The sequence below is a fragment of the Zootoca vivipara genome, chromosome 1, assembly GCF_963506605.1.
Source record: "Zootoca vivipara chromosome 1, rZooViv1.1, whole genome shotgun sequence".
NCBI classification, from domain to species: Eukaryota; Metazoa; Chordata; class Lepidosauria; order Squamata; family Lacertidae; genus Zootoca; species Zootoca vivipara.
In genome coordinates, this window is record NC_083276.1 from 120385038 (window position 1) to 120408935 (window position 23898).

The 23898-nt window shown below is 43.7% G+C and overlaps 1 protein-coding gene across 3 annotated transcripts in view; it reads left to right on the forward strand.

The window, feature by feature from the left end:
* Positions 1-14783, forward strand: part of MYO1B (myosin IB) — a 137824-nt gene extending 123041 nt beyond the window's left edge. For all 3 annotated transcript variants that reach the window (XM_035136296.2, XM_035136305.2, XM_035136313.2), the window contains 6 exons: positions 870-1004; positions 2421-2527; positions 5179-5311; positions 5778-5930; positions 7720-7847; positions 13108-14783. In XM_035136296.2, coding sequence (XP_034992187.2) covers positions 870-1004; positions 2421-2527; positions 5179-5311; positions 5778-5930; positions 7720-7847; positions 13108-13231 — 780 coding nt within the window. In that variant the 3' untranslated portion in view covers positions 13232-14783. The remainder of the gene's footprint in view (positions 1-869; positions 1005-2420; positions 2528-5178; positions 5312-5777; positions 5931-7719; positions 7848-13107) is intronic.
* The last annotated feature ends 9115 nt before the right edge of the window (positions 14784-23898 follow it).

Below are 23898 nucleotides of genomic sequence, written 5' to 3' on the forward strand. Positions count from 1 at the left end.
GTGCGTGCTGCGCAGATTGCTTCTGTGCATGCACACACTGCGCAGATCGCTTCTGCACATCCGTGTGCTGCGGAACCCGGATGTAAACACTTCCGGGACCACGGCGGTCGCAAACTGAGGCGGTCGCAAACCGAGGTATGACTGTAGTACATAGAGAACAACTATGCTTTCTCTATTGATGTTTTTTTTAAATTATCTGTGCTGCAGATGGCAAAGTAGACTGCATTTAACCTAAAACAAAAAGTTGCTCAGCTCCTCACAGCTGTGCCACAGAAAAAACAGGAGCCCATGAGCCCATGGCTTGCTGTGGCTTAGTCTTGCAATGCTAATCTGTGGTTTGGTGCCCGTGTTGAGAACCTTTGTTCCTCCAGATAATCGCTGAGCTACAATTCCCATTCCCCTTGGCCATTGGTCATGCTTGCAGGGCCGGCTCTAGGTATAGTTCCAGCGGCGTGGGGCGGCAGGCGGGGCGCTACGCAGCAAAGCCGCGTGGAAGCCATGCTGCGCGCTGCGAGGGGGCAGGCGCCGGAGCGATCTCCGCGCCTCAGCGCCAGGCGCCCAACCTGCTCAAGACTGCCCTGCATGCTTGCTGGGATGAGTGGGAGATGTAGTTCAGCAACACCAGGAGGGTCCAAAGGTTCCCTGCACCTGGGTTAGTATCACATCAGAAACAGCTCATTGGCTTAGTAAAAAGTACAATGGTTTTACACTCAGTTGTTGCCAGCAATGTAATATCTTTTTGTGTAAATAAAGCTGGATGTTGGTTTGCCAGATCTTGTGAATAGGGAATGTGGTTGTATGAAGCCTGCTTGAATTAATATTTTTAGTAAAAAAAAAATTAATGGCTTGCTTAATTCTTCTTACCATAGATGCAAAAGTATTTTTTGGAAATGAAGAATAAGATGCCTTCTTTATCGCCAATCGATAAAAACTGGCCAGCAAGGCCTTATCTCTTCTTGGATTCAACTCACAAGGAACTGAAGAGGATATTCCACTTGTGGAGGGTAACCATATGATATAGGAGTTAATTGCATTTGTTTGTTTGTATTTTTATTTATAGTCTGTTCTACCTTCTACTCTCAGGCACTCAAAGCAATTTAAAGAATAATATAGTGTTTTGTTTTATTGTTGTTGTATGAAACAGATAGAAACATAAACACAAAGCATTGGAACATCTGAACAAATAAAATATGATAAAAGCCATTAATAAAGCACCAGGGGAACAATACATGCAGTGGTCCTTATTTTTCATTAGAAGTGTCTCAGCAAAAATACATGTATTTCAGCGGCTGTCAATAGTTTCAAATGGCATCAATCCAAAGAGACTGAAATTGCTCTTGGGTTTCATTTGTTAGTGGGGAGCTTACTGAACTCAAGCAAAATCCAACCTGGGAACTGTGCATACGCTATTTGGAACTTCCCAGATAAACTGGTTGAAGTCGGGGGTGTCTGCTCTCTCTCTCTCTCTCTCTCTCTCTCTCCCCTCTTCCCTCCACAGTTTAGTTAAGTTGCTGAGGATGGCTGAATCAAAATGAGAAGTGTTAAGCACCAGTTCTTGAAACAGTCCTCTGGGTGATTTCCATATTTTCCCATTAATCTACACTTTCCCCAGCCATTGGAATTTCCTTAAGCCTTGTATTCTGGCCTGTATGTTACTAATTAGTTTTATGAGGCAGAGGGAACATGTGTAATGATCGCTGTGAGCATATCTGTTCATCCTGTGAGATTTAATCAGATGAGTTATTTAAGAAGCAAATGACAAAGGTAAAGGTAAAGGGACCACTGACAGTTAAGTCCAGTTATGAATGGCTCTGGGGTTGCGGCGCTCATCTCGCTTTACTGGCCAAGGGAGCCGGCGTACAGCCTCCGGGTCATGTGGCCAGCATGACTGAGCTGCTTCTGGCGAAACCAGAGCAGCGTACGGAAACGCCGTTTACCTTCCCACCGGAGCGGTACCTATTTATCTACTTGCACTTTGACGTGCTTTCAAACTGCTACCCGTAGGTTGGCAGGAGCAGGGACCAAACAACGGTAGCTCACCCTGTCGCGGGGATTCGAACCGCCGACCTTCTGATTGGCAAGCCCTAGGCTCTGTGGTTTAGACCACAGCGCCACCCGCGTCCCAGATAAGCAAATGGTAGCTAAGTAGATTTTTTTTAAACAAAATCATTTTGATGCCCTCCCTAGGTTGTCTTGTGATGAATGTGTGTTCACTGGGAAACAGGTAGAAAATGAGGTACTTCTTGTGGAGCTGATTGCTGCGTTTATATAATTGCCTGTGGGATGTGACTGATTCAATCCAGAAATGCATTAAAATTGGCTTCTTATGCACAAAGGGAATAGCAAGTCATGGCAGCTGCTCTTCCGAAGCCACTTTCAAAGAATAGCTTTGTGATTCATCTGTAATGCTGTTTTTGCAGTGTAAAAAGTACCGGGACCAATTCACAGACCAGAAGAAACTGGTTTATGAAGAAAAACTGGAAGCTAGCGAACTTTTCAAGGACAAGAAAGCTTTATACCCAGCCAGGTAATGAGCCGTTCGGAGGCCTTTGCTGAGGCTGCAAGATTGAAATGACCTTATTTCATATAGGTTGAGGGGAAATTTGCTAGAAAATCCTGCTTATCTTTACTAGCAGATGCTGCCCATTGTAGGCTTTCGCAACTTTCCTTATCTCCATGGACTTGCCCAGAGAGCTTATATTACATGGATTATTGGCTTAATAAAATATTTCTTCCAATGGCTTTACATCTGGAAAATTGAATCTAAGTTGGTTAAGCACACTGAACACGCCACATACAAGGCTATCGAATTTAGGTACTATGTAGGTTTCAAATGGATGTTACATAAAATCTCATTTTTTAAAAAACAACAACAACAACAACTTTATGTCCCATTTCTCCCATGCCAAAGTGCAAGAGAGGGGATTATTAAAACCTAGGGATGAAGAAGCTTTCTAGAAGATGCCTCATCATTTTAAAATTACACACTTCCCAGGAGTGTGTTGTGTTGTATGTGTTTGCATCTTCGTGAGGCCTGCCTGGTATCGGTCAGCAACTCTCACAAATATTCTGAAGAACGGATTTTTTTTTAAAAAAAGAATTAAAACCTCGCATTCTAGGAAACCTCTGTGGGGAGCAGGGACTGGTAGTGTGTGGAAATGTAGATCCCTGAGTGACGACCGTGGAAAATGCAAGTTTCATGCTAGGGATTATTAGGGAAAGGATTGAAAATAAAACTGTCAATTCAGTGATGCCCTGGAAAAGGCACAGAAAAAGGAGCAAGACCTCTGTGAAGAAAGACCACATCCATATCCATTGAAGCTCCTAGTTTAGTTTACGGGGGGAAAGGGACAACACAATAGTGGTTTATAAAGTTACATGTGGTTTGAAGGAATTTGAGATGTGATAGCTTTTTCTCCTTTTGTAATACAGAACTTGGGGGGGGGGGTCATCCGGTGAAAATTAATTAGTGGGTGATGCAGGACAGACATAAGGAAGGACTACAGTGGTACCTCGGTTTACAAACACAATTGGTTCCAGAAGTCTGTACTTAACCTGAAGCGTACTTAACCTGAAGCGAACTTTCCCATTGAAAGTAATGGAAAGCGGATTAATCCGTTCCAGACAGGTCCACGGAGTACTTAAACTGAAAATACTCAAACCGAGGTGTACTTAAACCGAGGTATGGCTGTACTTTAAACACAGCCCATAATTAACTTAAGACATGTGTTTGGATACCACTCGGGTCTTTTTTTCACTTTGGTATTAAAACAAGCAGCCAAAGTTAAGTTCTTTATCTTATCAGTTTCTTAGACAGGTAGGAGCTGGTCCTCATATGTCTGGATGAATCTCGGGCAGCACTCCTTTGTTCCAGCCAGGGGTACACACAGTTCATGTTGCTTCAGGGGTTGTAACACTGTCTGGATTATTTCTTCCTTTGGAAGCAGGGGGCAAGAATCTAATGCAAAATGACGACAAAAAATTGTTTGGGAATCTTAATAAGTGTTGTAAGAAACGTATTCTTTTTGTAATTAAATATATGTTGGGTGTCTGTTTTTGTTAAGAGAGTCCTCTGACATGGTTATGGATTAGACTCCTGGGCTGCATGGCTACAGGGCTACGTGTTCTTCTCACTGGGTTTTGCTCTCAGGGTTGTACCCTGGTCTGTTTCCCAGATGAGGAAATGGGTCTAAAGTAGCCAGAAGTGGTAATTGCTACACCACAAATACACATGTCACACACAACTGGATTTCCTGTGAGGCAAAGATCTGAGGGGCAAAGGATTTTATTCTATTTCATCTTATTTTATTGCCTCTGCAGGGTCTTAATTTTTCCTACTGATTATAATGTAGAGGCATAGCTCCCTTAATAGTAGGGGGAAATTGAGTGTACAGGAAACCCAGAAATTCTTCAGCCTAGGAAATTTCTGGGGGCTAAAAATCTCATCATTCCTTTCAGGTTGACCGTAGTGAGCCAGCAAAGTTATCTTCCATAATAGTGGTGATTATGATGTTGACGATAACAACAACAACAATTTTTTTATTTATATGTGTCCCATCTGACTGGGTTGCCCCAGCCACTCTGGGCAGCTTCCAGCAAAATATATATAAAAAAACACACGTAAGAGAACTTTGTCAGCATCTCCCATTAAATGCTCCCTAAATGGTTCAGGACCACAATACCTCAAGGGCTGCCTCTCCACACATGAACCGGCCCAGACCCTTGACCATAATCTGAGGCTATTCTTTGTGTGCCTCCTCCATGAGAGCTCCGGAGGGTGGCATCACAAGAAAGGGCCTTTTCTGCAGTGGCTCTCTGCTTGTGGAATGCTCTCCCCAGGGAGGCTTGCCTGGCACCTTCATTGCATGTCTTTAGACACCAGGTAAAAACATTCCTCTTCTCCCAAGCCTTTTGATAATTACTGGGTAATTACTGGATAATTAAACAATCTATGGCCTTTTAAACTGGGGTGTGTGTGTGAGTATTTTTCTCTGTTACTGTGTTAGATATTTTTCTGCTTTTATATTGTAAACCACCCAGTGTTTCCCGGATGAAGAGCAGTATAGAAATTTAATTAACCACCAGGCAAGTGGCTGTTTGCAAGCTTGACTAAAGGCATGCCAATGGAGCCATTTTATGAGCTTTCTTCATCTCTTTATTTCTGTTGTCTCCCTCCAGTGTTGGGCAGCCTTTCCAAGGGGCTTACCTCGAAATCAGCAAAAACCCCAAGTATAAGAAACTAAAAGATGCCGTGGAGGAAAAAATCATTATTGCTGAAGTAGTAAACAAAATCAACAGAGCAAATGGAAAGGTAAAAAAAGAAGAAGCAGCTTATACCCAGTGAGATTCACTTTTTGTTCCCTTTGACTTATGTTACATAAGCTTATTACTGTGTGAAGCAAAAGCAAGACATGTTGCTCTTAATAATCCTGTCTCCCCAGTGCTCTTAGCCTTATTTAGAATAGCTATTCCCAATGGTGATGGAATGTTTAAATGCATAAGCATCAATGAGACTTGTGACTTACCCTGTCCCTAGGTAACTAGTTCCTTATCCCATTTCCATAGCCATTTTGTAATTCATTCCCCCATTTCAAGATGGCGGATTCATTTGGAAAGGTCCAGCTGTGGCATTATCGCCACTGAACCAAAATGGCTTTTACTTTTGTCACATAGACTTGAAGAATCTTGGTACAAGCCAGACCTTGAAGTTGCATTGATTCTTTAATAGTTGCCCCTATGTATTAGCCCCGTGAATAATCCCTGTCATTCTTCCTCAGTGCACTGCTAGGATTTTCTTGCTCACAAAAAACAACGTGCTGCTTGCCGATCAGAAATCAGGGCATATCAAATCAGAGGTTCCTCTAGGGGATGTCACTAAAGTGTCCATGAGCTCCCAGAATGATGGCTTCTTTGCTGTACATCTCAAAGAGGTAGGTATGAAATGAGCAAACGTTCATAATTCAAAACTCATGAATCACAGCCTATACAGAATAAAATGGGGTTTTCTGCTATCCCGCTATCTACACACTATAATTTTACTATAATTTCAGCCCCTTCCCTATTTTTTTAAAAATGGTTTTCCATTTGAACAGCATATAACAACAATAACTTGTCCAGTGGCACATTCTTCTAAAGCTTTCTGTGTACTATGTAGTACAGTGGTACCTCTACTTACGAATTTAATCCGTTCCGAATGCACATCCGTATGTAGAAAAATTCGTAAGTCAAATCACGATTTCCCATAGGAATGCATTGGAAACGGATTAATTCGTTCTGGAGCCTAGAAAAAAGACTTTGAAGTCCACTTTAACTGCACAGCAACATTACCTTTCAGTGCAGGCGGCAGCAAGGGCTTGATCCGGCTGTAGGCCGAACAGCGGGGTGGCGGGAGCGCTGGCGGCAGCGGCAAGGGCCCGATCCGGCAGGAGCCGGCAGAGCGCGGCAGCGGCAAGGGCCCGGAATCGACCCAGCGGGAGCACTGGTGGCGGCAAGGGCAAGATCCGCTGGGAGCCGGCTGAGCGCAGCGGCGGCGAGAGCCCGATTCAGCCCAGGGGGGTGGCGGGAGCGCTGGCGGCAGCAAGGGCCAGATCCGGAGGAAGCCGGCTGAGCACGGTGGTGACGAGGGCTGATTCAGCCCAGCAGGGGTGGCGGGAGCGCTGGCAGCAGTAAGGGCCAGATCCGGCAGGAGCTGGCTGAGTGCGGTGGTGACGAGGGCTGATTCAGCCCAGCAGGGGTGGCGGGAGCGCTGGTGGCAGTAAGGGCCAGATCCGGCGGGAGTTGGCTGAGCGCGGTGGTGACGAGGGCCGATTCAGCCCAGCAGGGGTGGGGGGAGCGCTGGTGGCAGTAAGGGCCAGATCCGGCGGGAGTTGGCTGAGCGCGGTGGTGACGAGGGCCGATTCACCCCAGCAGGGGTGGCGGGAGCGCTGGCGGCGGCAAGGGCCATATCCGGCGGGAGCCGGCTGAGCGTGGTGGTGACGAGGGCCCGATTTGGCCCAGCAGGGGTGGTGGGAGCGCTGGCGGCGAGGGCCCTTCGGATGTCGTAAGTGGGCCCCAATTTTTTTTACTTGTAAGAAGAATATTTCGTAAGTAGGGTCATTCGTAAGTAGAGGTACCACTGTACATAATGAGCTTATCTGTGTATTATCAGTTTAAAAAGCCTGTCCACAGGGATCATTGTGTTGAGGGTGGAATAAAAGTATTTTCCATCTCATTTGTAAAGGAAAAGCACGTTTCACCAAAAATGTCCTTCCTTGAAGTGCCTTCTGTGCTGAGTAAGACACATTTCAAATATTATTTAGCCAAACTTCAATAGGGATTTCAATAGATTGTTTCCAGTAATGAGCTTTGGTTAATCGGGCTGCTGATAACAGAAAAAAAGTACTATGGGCTTCTCCACACTTATCCTTTGCCCTATGCTTTCCAGGCACAACTCCACACTTTAAAGCTCCGTGTCCAAGTGTTCTTTTTTTTCCGCTCACATTCCCTGTGAAAACCTGCTCTCTAAAGCTGAAGCGCAGCAAACAGCAATTCAGATGCTCCATGGATTGCTGTTTGCTCCGAATCAGCTGCAAAGAGCTAGTTTTCATGGGGAAAGCTCTGGGGCAGGAAAAAATAGTGCCAGAAAACAGAGCTCTAAAGCTGGGAGGAAAGCTAAGTGTGGATAATCCCTGTTTTAATTCAGATTGAATGATAACGTGCAAGTTTCCTTTTCTGTGCCAGGGATCTGGAGCAGCTGGGAAAGGGGACTTCCTGTTCAGCAGCGATCACCTGATCGAAATGGCCACGAAGCTTTACCGCACCACGCTCAGCCAAACGAAGCAGAAGCTCAACATTGAAATATCCGATGAGTATGTCCTGCCATTTGCCCACTTTAAACAGCTTCTGCTGGGAGAATTCGAAATGACTCTAAATGAAAAGATTGAAACTGATTTAATAATACGAAAACAAACTGAAGGTTAAAAATATGAAGGTTGATGAGAAACAAACCACCACGGAGAGGCAGGGAAAGCATGTGGAAGCAACAGTTTTGAAACTGTTGAGCGAGGGGGCCACCACAGAAGTGGCCACACTCTACTCTCCATTTCCGCAACCTGCCTGACTACAGTTGTAAGTCCGGGAAGCCGGTGTTAGGATTCCTCCCTACACTAAGGTAGTTTTCAAAAAGAACTTCATTTATCCCTTTGCTGCCTTATCCAGCATTGCTCCCTAACAATATCCAAAGCCTGCCCACATGACAATCTTGTAGGCCAATGCCCATCTGGTTGTATGATTTGGATCTTTGGGTCTCTCTCTGCTATTTGAGCAGGGACGCAAATTTATGCTTTTAAAACTGTCTTTTCAGGAGTTATTTCTTAACCCCAGCTTCATCTTGACAATTTGACTGGCACTTAGTAATGTGTGGAACATAATTGATTCCACTGCATGAGCAGTTTTCTTACCCTTCCTTTGAATAAGAGGTGATAAAATCAGAGTCTCCTAGTAATCTTGGTGTGTGTTCTTGTAAAACGGGGGCCTTGTGCATTCCATTACTTTCTCACCCGTTTATTGCTATAGAATTACTTGCTCGCAGGAGGGTCTGGAAGAAACGGAGACTTGTGAATTTTCAGATGACTTATTTTTGGCGTAAGCTGAATTGTCAGCGCTGATGGTGTTTTGGAGCCCTTTTTTATTCAATAGGGGAAGAAATGCATTTAATCTACTAGTAAACCATAATTGCTGATAGCCTTTGTTTCCAAAGGTGCCAGACTTGACCAAAATTAAATCTGTGTGTGCTTGGTAAATATTTAGCACACTGGATGAGTCTGCTTAACGCAACTTCAATAACACTTACGTGATGTAACCCTGCAGGTCTGTTTCCTAATGATGCAAACAATTCCAGACTATGGTAATCCCTAGTGTACAACTACTTGTGTTCACATTTGTGTAGGTGTGGGGGATTGCTACTTCTACAAACCATCGAAAAGGAGGTATACAGGACTCGCAGGGAGCATGTGAGCTTATGGTCTTCAAGTCCAATTATGGTTGTGCTTGTGTGTTGCTCCTTTAGTCTAGCAATGACATATTTGTACAGCCGTACTTGAACAGCTTAGTTCTTGAACCTTTTGGCTCCCGTACGCTGCAAACCCGGAAGTGATTGTTCTGGTTTGCGAGCTGTTTTTTGAAACTGAACATCCAACGGGGCTTCCACGGCTTCCGATTGGCTGCAGGAGCTTCCTGCAACCAATGGGAAGCCACGCTTTGGTTTCCAAATGTTTTGGAAGTCGAACGGACTTCTGAAACAGATTCCGTTCCACTTCCAAGGTACAACTGTATCACCAGGTGTACCTTTGGGGCAGAGGGATCGAAAAGAAACTGAGGAGCAGTGCTGAACACCTTTAATTGGGACTACTGCTCTGCCCCTAGGAACTGCATGAAAGGAGACGGTGCATTGGAGCTCAGAATATTAGTTGTGGGGCACTGCAGCTCAGGGACAGACCATGTGCTTTTGCTTGCAGAATGTCCCGGGTTCAATCCCCAGCATCTCTGAATAGGGCTGGGAAATATTCCTGCCACAATTCCCTGGAGCTGCCACTTAGTGTAGGCAATACTGAAGTGAAAAACCAATGATTTGACTTTGTGTAAGGCAGCTTTTATGAGCTGGGGGCAATAGCTTCATCAGAGACCATCAGCCACCAACAGCTGAGGAAGGCGCGTTAGGTTCCTCTACATTGGCTTACAGCAGCGTAACAACTCCCACCATCCCTAGCTAGCAGGACCAGTGGTCAAGGGTAATCAGAACTGTACAGTCGTACCTTGGTTGTCGAATGTCTTGGTTGTCGAATGTTTTGGCTCCCGAAGGCCGCAAACCCGAAAGTGAGTGTTCCAGTTTGCAAACGTTTTTGGAAGCCGAACATCCGACACGGCTTCCGGTTGAGTGCAGGAAGCTCCTGCAACCAATCGGAAGCCGTGCCTTGGTTTTCGAACGTTTTCGGAAGTCGAACGGACAACCAAGGTACGACTGCATTCCAAAAACAGCAAGAGACCCAAGTTTTGGAAACACTTGCTTAGAGTAACTGTTGCCCTTCTTCTATGCATCATTATTTGTTGTGGTCCTTTCCGTGCAGCCTTTCAGAAGATGGAGCATGGTGAAAATATGAATAAGCATTGCTCGCTAGGACTTTATGTAGTTATCTAGTGTTTGGGACAGGATTGGTGTAACCCTGCGGACCATTAGCCACAGTTTTTCAGTCGCTGGCTGACGTGCCGTTTATCTCTTTATTTAATCAGTTATTCCTCTCCTGCCTTTCACAATTGTAATCCGTCTAAAGTGGATTATATGTTACAGTGCTTTAAAAAAAAAGTTTTAAAGATATGATTTAGTTGAGGGAGAAAGAGATGCAATTCTCTAAATGGCTGACCACTTTTGCCATAAGGTTTTAGGGGAAGGGAGGGAGTGGATGGGAGTTCTGGGCTAATGGCTCATCAGGGACTCCCAACTGGGTAGCTGGAAAAATGTACTCTGTAGAAGCTCTGAAAAGATCAGGCTCCTTCGTCCCAGGAGCTCTGCAGTTAGTTTGATTTGTGGCTTCTGGTTTAAGGCAAAAATCCTTCTGAAGTGTGCTAAATCCCTGTTGGAAGCCTCGCTTAAGATAAAAGGCTGGAAAAGAGAGGTTGCCTCTTCTAAAAGGTGGCGTGCTTTCCTGCTTTGTTACCAATGGGATCTGTCAGTGCTAAATGGTGCTGTGATGTTTATCTTCATTATATCTGGAGCTGCTGCACCGAATGTGGAGGAGGGGAATATTCAGTAACACTCAAACTAATGGTTTGCAAGCTACTGGGAATTTAGCTTAGCCATTTGGATGCAGGAAAGCCAAGAGAGGGGAGAGGGTGTCCAAGAATTCAGTTACACAACTTGGACAGGACTGAGTGGGAAATAACATGGTCACTGTGAAAAGCTGAATAATATGAAAACGAGGGGTTTTAGACATTAAATGGATTCAGATAAGCCCTAAATTGTCATACAGCAGATATGTGGCTGCCAGGGCCCAGATGTAGTCAGTTCTACCCTACCCGACCAAGATTTTTCTTAGAAGCTTGATTTTACCTTATTATTTTTAACGACGTCTTTCCAATGGCTGAGAGAACCCTCCAAATGTGATTGTGCAGATTGCCTTAAAGAGCATTCCTTACATGCAACAAGGATGTATCGGCATGTTGTTTGAAAAGCAAGCTACCGCCTACCCAAAGTTAAACCATTGATTTCAACTGGAGAGGGTTGGACACATGCCTTGCTTCCTCGTTGGAGTAAACGGGGTCTAAAAAGTGATTAATTTTCACTGAAACATGCCCATGGTGGTTACTTCTGTAGGATAGGGCCTGGTGTGTCGAGCAAAGAACGATTCAGTCTATCAGCAGCAAGGGAGAGGGATATTCTGATGGGAGCAGCTAGAAGGGGGGAGGGTTGAAATGGGTAGGAAGAAGGGACTAGAGTGCCTTGGAAATTACATTACTATGGAAATAGTAAGCATATACGTAGGAATACTTTTTTATGGATCTCTGTGGGTGGTTAGACACATGTGGAAGCAGGAACAGTGATTTCAAATGGTTAGCTAACATTGTGCCCTCCATATATTGTTGGATTCCAGCTCACATCAGCCTCAGCCAGCATGGCTAATGGGCAGGGAAGATGGAAGTTGTAGTCCAACAACATTTGAAAGGTTGGGTAAAAGAATCTGTTGAGGGCCGGGGGTGGGGGCTGTTTCTGAATTGAGGGATTTGGTAAGAGTAGTTCACAAATGGGACCAGTTTAGGTTGTACCCCTTAGAGTATACCTCATAGGAAAAGGGGACCGTTTGTGGAAAATGTGGGCTTTTCAAGTTTGTTTACAAACTCTGCCACCCTCTCAAAAGGTTTCTTTTTATTTGTCAGAATTGCTTTGACTTGACTTTAGAGGATTAAAAAAGAAAGAAAGACATCACAGGATACATTAGCTAGCAAAGATTTCATGACTTGAGAATAGAGAGCAGTCAGTTTGCAGTGAGCAATAAATACTTTGCTTTCTTCTGTCATATAGTATCTTCCCTGTTCCATGAGACCCACCAGACGGGGTTGGTGAAATGTGTCCCATTTTGACTCCCTTATTTCCCCGCGTCAAGTGTGGCGGGGAATAAATATATCTGTACTCAATGTGCTGGAAGATGGGATACAGCTGAAAAGCATTTTGCAATTGTTTCAGCCGGCAGTAGAATTTCCGACACACCATATTGAGCCAATCTTGAACGTAAAGCCAAATTGTGACATTTTGTATATATTCCAGTGCCTGTGTTTTTATTTTATTTTTGTAAAGGCACGCTAAGTGCTGAAGGGCAACACAGTAAGTGTGTCAGCCAGGGTCCCCCACCCCAACTTTCTTTCCTTTCCTCTGTATGATTCTCTCCGCTGTACTCCATGCTCTGGTAACTTCCCAGATTGGATTATTGCAACACACTCTACGTGGGGCTGCCCTTGAAGATGATTTGGAAACTTCAGTTGCTCCAAAACGACTCTCAAAATATGAAGATTTCTTTAATCAAATAGCAGCCCTAGTAGTTGCTTTTTAAAAGTTACTTGGCCTGATACCCAAGATAGAAAATCTGGATATTCTTCTTGTCTGCCCTCAACAGTAATATTTCTTTTTAAAAAAAAAAAAAAAAGCAAACATTTTGTATTTGTTTAAAAGCCAATAAAATTGTTTTTTTTAAAGCAAACAAAAGTATCTGGCATTTGCAACCCGTTAATAACCCATTAACAGAATGTACAACCTGCCTCACTGCCTGCTATAAGCAAATTTTGGAGGTGGCTCACTCACTTAGCACTATGGAAAATAAGCAAAAATCAAGGGTGGCGGACAGGGGGAGTAGATTTGCAGTGAGTTACTGGTTAGGAATATCCAGCACTGGCCATATTCAGGTCCATTGGTTTTAGCATGTCTTCTCTAAGCACGATTAACGTGAGATAATTACCTTCTATTTCATTGCTAATATAAAGAGGGCTTGTGATGTGTTACGCTTCTTTGCTTTCTCCTTGCTGCTGCAGCCAACTGGGACGAACGCCATACCGAACTGAAACCTGTGTTTTTGCACCTCCTAGGTTCCTCGTTCAGTTCAGACAAGACAAAGTGTGCGTCAAGTTTGTGCGGGGCAACCAGAAGAACGGCAACGTGCCCACTTGCAAGCGAAAAAACAACCGGCTTCTCGAAGTTGCTGTACCTTAATTTATGCACGCACTCTCCCTACAATTCTCCATAATGGTGCAATTTTACTCATTTGGCAGGGGGGGAGGGTGGGATTTGAGGGAGGGGCAGTCTGCTAAAAGGTGCGACTAACTTATTGACCCCCCCCCCTTCTTTTAAGTTGTTACAGCTTTTGGTTGGTTTTTATATACAGGCTTTGTGTGCTGATAGCATATTATAAACAGAAGGATGCCTTGCCGCATACAATTTCTGTGGTCATTCCTTACTTTTTAACGCCGCATATCGTAAACCCCGTACGCTTTCATGGCCCGTTCCTCATATTTATTCTTTAGAGCAGAATCCTTCGCCGCAGATTACATAGACCCATTTTCCCCCAACCCTAGTCTGTGGCAGAGCTCAGTCCAAAGGGTTAATCATAAACCAGGGCTGAAGAGTCTTGGCAAAATTCTGGGGCTGCTGCAGCTACCTTGTTAATTGCAAACAGCACAAAGCACCATGTAATTTGATCTTTAATGGAATATGTGGGGCAGGAAGCCCTAATTCTGCAAAGCAGAAGGAATGTACCACTGCATATGCAGCAGCTGCGTATGGGTTTTTTTAAAAAATTATTATTATTTACAGTGTGAATGGGGGGGGGGGGACCTAGCATTCTGCATCAGACTTTTTAATTGCCAGCTTTTAATGACTTTATAAGACTAGGAAGCAGAAATGATTCCATTAAAGAGGCAAGAAGTGCGTTAGACAGTTAACAATAGCCACACAACAGCGCAAGGCATCTCTCTTGTTCTCCCCCACCCCTCTTTAAAATGAACCTTCAATGTTTAAAACTCCTTAAAAAGCAGTTGTTTGCATGGGGAAACGAGAGGGCAAGGTATTTAACACTACGTGTCAAATGAAAGAATAGAGGAATTTTCTCCCCCCCCCCCCCAGATGTTGGCATGCGTGCTGTACAATGTGCAATAAAGCATTCATACAACTTGTGAAAATTATTTATAATAACTTCTGTGGGTAATAAAAGATGAGAGATCCTGCGTATTTGTTATGAGGACTTAAGTTAGGCTAGTTCTTTCTTAATGCTGACGTTATTACTTTGGAAGAAGGGGGAATCATTTCGGTGGGGAGGTATGATGTACATAAATTTGATATTAATGATAAATAATTGTTTTAATTCTGTGCTGTTTGGTACTCTTGTGATAACCATATTTTTGTATTTCAACCAGTTTTATATAAGTTTGTGTGCCTGATATGTAATGTGTGCACAGAAACACTTTACAATCAAGAACTGCATTCTAAACTTTCCGAATGGAGATTGCAGCTTAAAGCCTTGTATAAACCAGGAGAATTAGCCGAATGCATTGATTTATGGAGTATCGTTTTCCAGTGTTTAGACAGAAGTTAGCTAAAAGAGATTGTTGAATGTGACTGTTTGACTTGTTGATGTAAGGATGGTTTTAGATCTATTGTATTCTCAGACTGATGCGAGAAGTTGCCATCAAGGAGAGGTTTCTGCACAATATGTGCAATGCAAAAAACCAACCAACCTAAGTATAAATAAAGAGAAGCTTTGAAACAATGGCTTGCTGCGTTTGGCCTTGGGTTATTTATCAGCCATCAAATACGTGGTTTTTTTTAAGAGTGCAGAGTAGAAAAAATAACGACAGCAGATCTATTGATAATACAGACTTTTCCCCCCAGATGCATTTCTTAAACAAAAATCTTCCTGCAGCTGTACTTCCATCCCATTTGATCTTTGGTGAAATGGCTTCAGAAGAGCTTTTAACCACTTAAGCTGCTGCTTCATATTAAATGCAGAAAACCCAAACTTACACAGCTCATATTAAATAGTAGCTTCACCATCTGAACTAAGAGGATTCTTCCAATATATGGAGCTGACTGCTATCCCAACATCCCTGTATATTTGTGTGGCCATGGAATGATGCTATTCAGATGAAGAGGCAGGAGACCACACAGGCTGGTTTCTCAATGGCTGGGGTCAGCCGGAAACAGGCCTAGCTCCCACCCCAATAGTGCCTCCAAAATGAACCCCTTTACTTTATCCCCATATAAGTGGGCGGGCGGGTATGATTAATTCATGTGGGAAAAGTAAAACACCATTAGTATTTAGAGGATCTGGCTACCAGGACTGGGTGATATATATCGTCCAAAACCAGTTTCAGGTCCATATCATGATAACTGGTTTCATAATTTTGGACCTGGCAGTATATTGCAAATCATGGATGTGCGTCTGTTATGCAAAAAAATCACTATGTGGGGAAAACTGTGAAGCCAGCCAATGCCCCTACAGAGCTCCATTCTCATTTCAGACATACTGATATATTGTGATGTTTAGCTAGTGATATATATTTCAATGTTAAAATCCGGATATCGCTCAGCCATAGCTGCTACAGTGAGGACAACATTTGACCTGTTGCCTCGACCACCGCAGATAAAGAGTTGGCATGGAGATGGAGAGCATTATCTCCCTGCCGGAAGTGAATAGATGTCATTTGGCCCTCATGGAAAAGAGCAGAATGCAGTCCACAAGAACATTGCAGGGAGGAAAATGTTGCAGAATGTGTTAAAGAAACAAAACGAAAACCAGACAGGAGCAGCCCAGTGGTTTTCTCTCTGGAGGAAGAAACCTAAAATGAGATAGAGGAGTATACTTTCTTCAACTTCCATTTCCTCTCTCTGTTTTTAATAATCCTGTCTTTAGTGGGAAAGTCTAGCCGTCCTTATTAAGAGACCCGCCCAATTCCCTTAGAGAGCCATGTCCCCTTTACAAGATGCTTCCTGTGCAGAACCCGTGAGGACCAGTGGATAATCCGTGGAGTTTGCATGTTTCATCTCTCTGCCTCTTCTCACATCTGTTTTAAGCCTCTGAGCGTGGAATGTTAAGGGCTGGGAAAGGGAATGGGCCACTGGGGAATTTTACAGTCCACTCTCACCCCCTCCCTTATATTTTAACATGGCAAGAAAGGCTACAGCTACGCTGCTCTTTGCTCACTGACCTCAGCTACCCTCTGTGACTCCGTTGGGAAAAGTCAGCGGACGGCTGCTTCTGGCCATCATCAAGGCGGATTTTGCAGATCAGCCCACCAGTTGTGGCCGAAAGCTTTTCTTTTGATGTGTGGCTTTTGCTGCAGTGCACTCTCCGACCTGGTGAGCATAGGGGGAGTTGGGCAGAAGGAAAACATGGCTCCACAGAGGGAGATTGTACTTTACGCGCTCCTCCATCCCCCACCTCTGCAGAAATTGGTGGGTGAAATGCAGGCGGTGTGCAGTTTTTGCATTGATCGTAAAACTCAGGAGTGGTAAAGTTTGGAATCTTAATTGTTAAAGATTCAAGCGTTGCTCTGTCCTTCTCCCATCTGAATCTCATTAAGCACATGTCATTTTTCTTCTGTTTTTAATTTCCCCTTTCCATCCCTATGAGCTGGGCTTAAGATCCAGATTTCCGTCCTTATCGTCAATCCAACTGCTGATGAGACGTGCAAAACCTTAGAATTTAGAGCAGATAGTGCAATATGTGTGCGCTTTGTGCTTCCCCCCTTTTTTTTAAGGGAGGGTTGCAACACAGAGAACAGGCTTGGCATTCTGGAAGACATGGCCTAAGGTCATGCATACACTCAATGCTATCTTTCTAGAAAAAGAGGTGCTGGAACTCGCCATGAAACTTCTCCCTTGTTCTCTTAGCATGGCAATGGCGCCCACCTGAGAGGTGCCGGAGCTGCGCTCTGGCTGAAAAAAAGCCCTGCGTACATTAACTGTCTGTCACACTGCTTCTATTTTGCTTCACGAAGTAACGTGATAAATGTTGGAAAGGACCAGTGTGGCAAGCGTTGGATTCAGACATTGTCTAGGTCTAGGAAGTTCTCCTGGAGCAGCAACATGGGTCAGGAATGGCTTTGCCCAACCTAGGCTGATGCACCAATTGCAATCTTTCCTATGATAAAGTAACACACCCCTCAAGTTGGGTTACTGCAATGCAGACCTCAGGGGGATGCAAGACTGACCTTTGACGGGAACAGTTTTATACAGATTAGTTTGGGATATATCTTATACATTTCTGATATTTTGAATAATTTTACCATTTTGGAAGTAACTAGAATTGCTTTTTATGTGTATATGAAATAGATAGACCATAGAGTTGATTGGAGGTTACGTAATATAAGAAGTGAAAATGCATTTAATTTTAAACATCACAGTCACACCTTCATCTTATTGGAAAATGTATTCATGGTTCTAGTGAGCTATGGTTGATGAAAAGGCGGGGGTGGGGGGTGGGGAGAGACGACCATCCGGAACTCAGTACTGCAAACAAAAGGCAGAAAAAACTAAAGAGCAAGCAAAGCGAGAGGAATTCTTCCTGAAATACCATTGTACCCAGAAAGCAACTGGAAGAACAGGAATTGCTGAAATTAGCTCTTAGGAAGCTGTGGCTCTCCTACTACAAATGATATAAACTCTAAAGCAGAAATTTAATCTGAACCTTGTTTGTATATTTTCCAACTTCCAATGTGTTTTGTTTGTTTGATCCTGCAGTTTTTAATGAAAATATTTGATCTTTGTGTGCCTCTTCCCCAAGAGGCCTGGAGGATGGCAACACGAGAATGGGCCTTTTCTGTGGTGGCTCCCTATTTGTGGAATGCTCTCCCCAGGGTGGTTTGCCTGGTACGGTACTTTCATTATATACTTTTAGGTGCCAGGCAAAAACATTTCTCTGTAACCAGGCCTTAGGCTGATTGACATCCAATGCCCTTTTAAAATGTTTGGGAAGGGGGCAAGTCATTGGGTTGTTGGGTATATTTTTATTATATATTTTTATTTTGTGATTTTATATTGTGAACTGCCCGAGACCTGTAGGTATAGGGCGGTATACAAATTTAATTAATAATAAAAAATAATGATGATGATGATTTGAATTGCTATAAGCTACATTCAGTGATGTGCAGCATTAGAAAGTTGTGGGGCAGAAATGAATAAGTAGGATGTTGACATGATGCCACAATCTGCTGTTTTTCACCAACACTGAAAGGTGGTCCTGGCAATTAATTAGTCCAGCATAAAAAAATATAACAGTTTCGTGATCCTACAGTTTCGTGATCCGCCATTTGTCATGTTGGGCGAAACTAGTAAACAGAACAGGAATGGAGAGCTGGAGAGGTATAATAAAAACCATTGCATCTTAGAGAATTGTTTGGAGACATTGTTAGCTGTTGTGTTTTTCCAGAACCAGCCTCTTCTTGGGTGAGAGAGGCTGTAGGAGCACGTAGCAAATAGCTGCAGCTGGGGCATAGCAAAGAGGCACATGCATGCTACTTTCTAGGGTTTTACAGATTGTATGTTTATATTCTGGCTTGCTCTTTCCAGCTCAAACATTCTGCATCCTGTCATTGGGGGAATTATGTGTGACATCCTTAAATGGGACAACCCCCCCATTTTTTCATGCAGGGGGAGGAGGAGGTTTTCCTTCCTTCCTTCTCCCCCCCCCCAAAAAAGCAATTTTGCCTTCTTCCAACAGCTTTTTGCGTGTAGAGAACGAACGTGAATAGACGCGTAGGCAGAAGCAAGAAATGGTCGCCCCATTGCTCTGCATCTTTTGGAATCGTGTTCCCTTGCTCCAGATGTTCAGCATCACAAGGAGAGAAATGTTTGGCATTGGGTTTTTGTTTGAAACTGGTTGTTGATAGTCTCCCGAGACAGCCTGTGACAAACTGTATAATAAAAATGTTAAAAATAGTGCGGCCATTCCCTGGTAAAGCAAAAGTTCCCACAATTCAGTGTGCTGGGAAAGTTGCTGAACTTTCCTTTGACAGAATGTGCTAGTCCTCTGCTTTTACAACCTTCTACTGATCCCCAGTTCCTTGTTTACATGCGGTTCTCTTCCTGCCCTCTCCAAGTAATACAGTAGTTGGTTCCGACTCCTCCAAGAACAATGGAGTAATATACTTAGAAACTTCTAAGAAAAGCGCTTAATATGACTGTAGACGGGGAAATATTTGATGAGCAACGCTTGACTGAAGGCAAATTTTATAGCATACCCTCCAACATTTCTCCAGTGAAAATAGAGACATCCTATTTATTATTATTATTATTATTATTATTATTATTATTATTATTATTATTATTACTATTATTATTATTACCCCACCCATCTGACCAGGTTGCTTCCAAAAAACTTCCCTATACAGGCAGCCTTCAGATGTCTTCTAAAGGTTGTATAGTTACTTATCTCCTTGGCTTGGGGGGACGTATAACTCTATACCCTCCAACATTTCTCCAATGAAAAGAGGGTGTTCTAAGGGAAAGTGGGACATTCTGGGATAAAATCGGAAACTGGGACGGCTTCTGTAAATCTGGGACAGCCTCTGGAAAATAGGCTGGAAGGTCAGCAATGGACCGTTCAGAAACTATGGACCCTTGGCAGGTGCCTTATCATTCCTGTGCCAAAACAAATGTAGGGAAAGGCAAAGAATTAAGGAGTATCCAAAGCTTTGCAAGCTGTCCTGTTCCACAGCTTATTCCTTGTTCAGAAGTTCATGAGAAGTTCTGCACACTTGAACCATTCGGTTAGGATTGACTGAATATGTAGGAATGTAGTTTAAGCCTGCAATCCTTCCACGCACCAGGAGTAAGCACCATTGAAATTAGTAAAGTTTAATTTGGATTAGACTGAGACAGGCTTGTGCTTCATGACCACAGCAAGTGATATCCTAACACTGCAGCCTGCTTGCACAAGAATCCTATTCTTAGCATAGTGCAGCAGCCAAATCCAATGGGTGCCTTGTGTTTTTGAAAGACCGTGCACGCCTGCTATTCTTATATTTGGGGATAGTTCGGCTTTTCACACCAACTTGCAAACATCTGCATCTTGCCTAATACATGCATCTCATTGGGGTTGGGGAAATGTTACAAAGCAGAAAGTAAATGCTACACATCGCTCAGTGATTTTTATTCTCATCATTATCTCATTCTCTGCAATATAAAAGAAATAGTCTTTGGATGCCAATCTAGTAAAAGAAAATGCTTTCACACTTCTTTTCAGCCGCCTGCACATTGCTAAGCTATTTATGCCAGGTGGAAATACCGGTAGCTGGCATTAGGGATGTATAAATCTTGTCTAGTACCCAAATCTCAACTTTTCAGTAAGCCTCAATTTTTGTAGTTGCCGCAGGTTTGAAGTCAGGGCTGCTTATTGTGTATTCAGAACCCTGCGCACAAATCCGTTCAAATTATTTATGGTTTTCTCCTGTACCACCTTTGGGTAGTGCAGATTCCCCTGTCTCCCGCCCCACAATGGTTCTATCTCCTAGAGATCTATTTGATGGCGTGATTTTACAGAGTTCGATTTGCAAACCAGCCTCACCTACAGAACTCGACTGCACCCCCCCCCCCAAAAAAAACATGCTAAAACGCTGATATTAATAAAAGCAGCATAATCCCAGGGCTAAACAACAAAATGCAGCATTGTAAATCAAACTCTGTGTGGGAAAATGATGGGATTCTGGGATATACAGGAATTATGCAAAATAAGCAGTCATGAATATGTGTTCTCCTATTTTGCAAGATTTACAACAGAGGCCTGTGCATGCTTGCTTAGAAGTAAGCCACACTGTGCAGTGGGGCTTACTCCCAAGTAACATGTGCATAGGTTGGTAGGCTTATTCTGATGCCGAGTGGGGGAGAGGAAGGCTAAGTCCTGATGCCTCTTGATCACCAGAGATCATATTGAACTCCATGCTGTATCAACCTCATGATATCAAGGTTCACCCCTTCCGTCTCCTCCTAGATTCCCCATAATGTTGTTTCATGGTGGCTGCAGTTCTGTCCTGTCCTGCAGCCGTATCTCAGACCCTCCAAGTGTCCCTATTTCTGATTTGATTCTGGATTGTGCCCGTTTTCCTTAAGATGTCCCTATATTCTCTGGAGGGATCATAGAATCATAGAATCATAGAGTTGGAAGAGACCACAAGGGCCATCCAGTCCAACCCCCTGCCAAGCAGGAAACACCATCAAAGCATTCCTGACATATGCCTGTCAAGCCTCTGCTTAAAGACCTCCAAAGAAGGAGACTCCACCACACTCCTTGGCAGCAAATTCCACTGCCGAACAGCTCTTACTGTCAGGAAGTTCTTCCTAATGTTTAGGTGGAATTTTCTTTCTTGTAGTTTGAATCCGTTGCTCCGTGTCCGCTTCTCTGGAGCAGCAGAAAACAACCTTTCTCCCTCCTCTATATGACATCCTTTTATATATTTGAACATGGTTATCATATCACCCCTTAACCTTCTCTTCTCCAGGCTAAGTATGGAATTATGCGACCCCTGAGCCAAGGAGATAAGTAATTATACAACCTTTAGAAGACATCTGAAGGTAGATCTATATAGAGAAGTTTTTTAATCTTTCATGTTTTATTATGTTTTTATATATATTGGGAGGTGCCCAGAGTGGCTGAGGCAGTGGGGCAACCCAGTCAGATGGGCAGGGTGTGAATAATAAAATTTGTTGTTCTAGTTACAGGTAGGTAGCCGTGTTGGTCTGGTGTAGTCGAAACAAAATAAAATTCCTTCCAGTAGTGCCTTAGAGACCAACTAAGTTTGTCATTGGTATGAGCTTTCGTGTGCATGCACACTTCTTCAGGTGCTACTGGAAGGAATTTTAAATTTTGTTGTTGTTATTGAATAGGATGCCTGTATTTTCATTGGAGAAATGCTGAAGGGCATGTTATACAAAGTAAGCCCACTGACTCAGCATGGTTTCACAAGCAGAGTACAGTCAAACCTCGGCTTGCGACCGCCTCCATTTGCAACCGCTTCGGTTTCCGACCACCGTGGACCTGGAAGTGTTTACATCCAGGTTCCGCAGCACTCGGATGCACAGAAGCGATCTGCGCAGAAACGTGCCTCGGGGAGCGATGAACTCGGGGAGCGACCGGCTCCCCGGAACCAATTGTGGTCGTAAACGGAGGTGGTAGAAGTGGAAACTCACTGGGAGACATTGTGGCCAGCATGATCTATCTCACAGGTTTGTTGAGAAGGGTATACTGGCAGATGTGGGTGCTAAATAGACATAAGTAAATAAGAACCCCTTCAAATAAAAAAGGCACAGTTTGGGAGATGCTGAGTAGACATAGCAAGATTTTACAAAACTTTCTAGGGGATGTCTACCCATTGATCAATACGACCAAACTTAACTTCCTTTTGCAACCCAAACTTTCACGACTCCCAAGTTCAGCTGCCCTTTGGTTGCCGAACCATTCCAGTCGTACAAATGAAAAAGATGAAATAAAAATAACCAACTGTTCTAGGGACATAAAACTTGGTTGCAAAGCTTTCAAGTCACGGCAGATATGTCCGATAAGCTTCAGATTTGTTTCTGAAGGACTCCTGGAAGCTGAAAAGGATACACATGAATTGTGGGAAAACGGCTGCTCAGTAATCAGATACTTCCATGTTCTTGGGCATTCAAATCCAGGGTTTTAACTCTTTCTCGGGATTCGGTGACAGCCTGAAAATGTTTTGTCTTAAAACCTCAAAGTTGGAGAGAGAGAGAATGACCGTGAACAGTCACTGCTTCATTAAGTAGATAGCAGAAGTTCCTGGGTAACTTTGCCTCTTCGGCAGCAAATCAGCAGCCGATTTAAACAAATAAGCAACTATATACTTCATTCTGCTTGAATTCATTAACCTTTTCATAATTACAGCTTTCAGCGTTAGCCACCTTTTGTCCTGTTACCTAGCACCTGGGAACTGCGGCTGGCCCCTGCCTTTAACCCTATTGATCCACAGCTGCTTTCTAGAATGCTGTAGCCTAGTTGATGCATCCTGGGAGGAAATGTTAGGCTGCAAATCAGGGGCAACCGATCTGGAGACACACGGTAGTAGCTAGATTTGTTTTGCTTCTTGTCAAGAGAGTAGGCGCAAGGAAGCAGGCCATCACTACGCGATTGGTGTAAACTCATTGCTGTAAGACTTTCTCTGAATTTATTTTTTATGTGCTGTTTGTTGGGAGATTTGCTTTAAGCCACTGTTTAATGTTATTTTTATAGTTCATGTAGAAGGCATGTTCATGCAGAAGAGGAAGAGAGGCATCTGTAATGCAACCAAACCTTCTGGGCTATTTTCGTACAGCCTAACCAATTGGATCTCAGAGCCACCTTTAAGCCTGAAACGTGACAATGCCTTGGGGTATGCAAATAGTGGCTGGATCTCACGAAAGGTTGAAGGTGAAGTATTATTGCTGGCAAGTAAGCTTAAGTGAATGCAGCAGGTCTTAATTCTGGACAAACATGCCTAAGATCAGGCTAACACCATCAGATTAGGGCAAATGGTATGAATTTTGTCCCTTAGCTTCCCACCTGCAAAAATGCAATAGAGGAATAACTGAGCCTAACTGAGCCTCGGTCCAGTATACCTGAAGGAGCGTCTCCACCCCTATCGTTCTGCCCAGACACTGAGGTCCAGTACCGAGGGCCTTCTGGCGGTTCCCTTGCTACAAGAAACCAAGTTACAGGGAACCAGGCAGAGGGCCTTCTCGGTAGTGGCACCCACCCTGTGGAATGCCCTCCCACCAGAGGTCAAAGATAACAACAATTACCAGACCTTTAGAAGGCATCTCAAGGCAGCCCTGTTTAGGGAAGCTTTTAATGTTTGATGGATTTCTGTATTTTAATATTTTGTTGGAAGCCG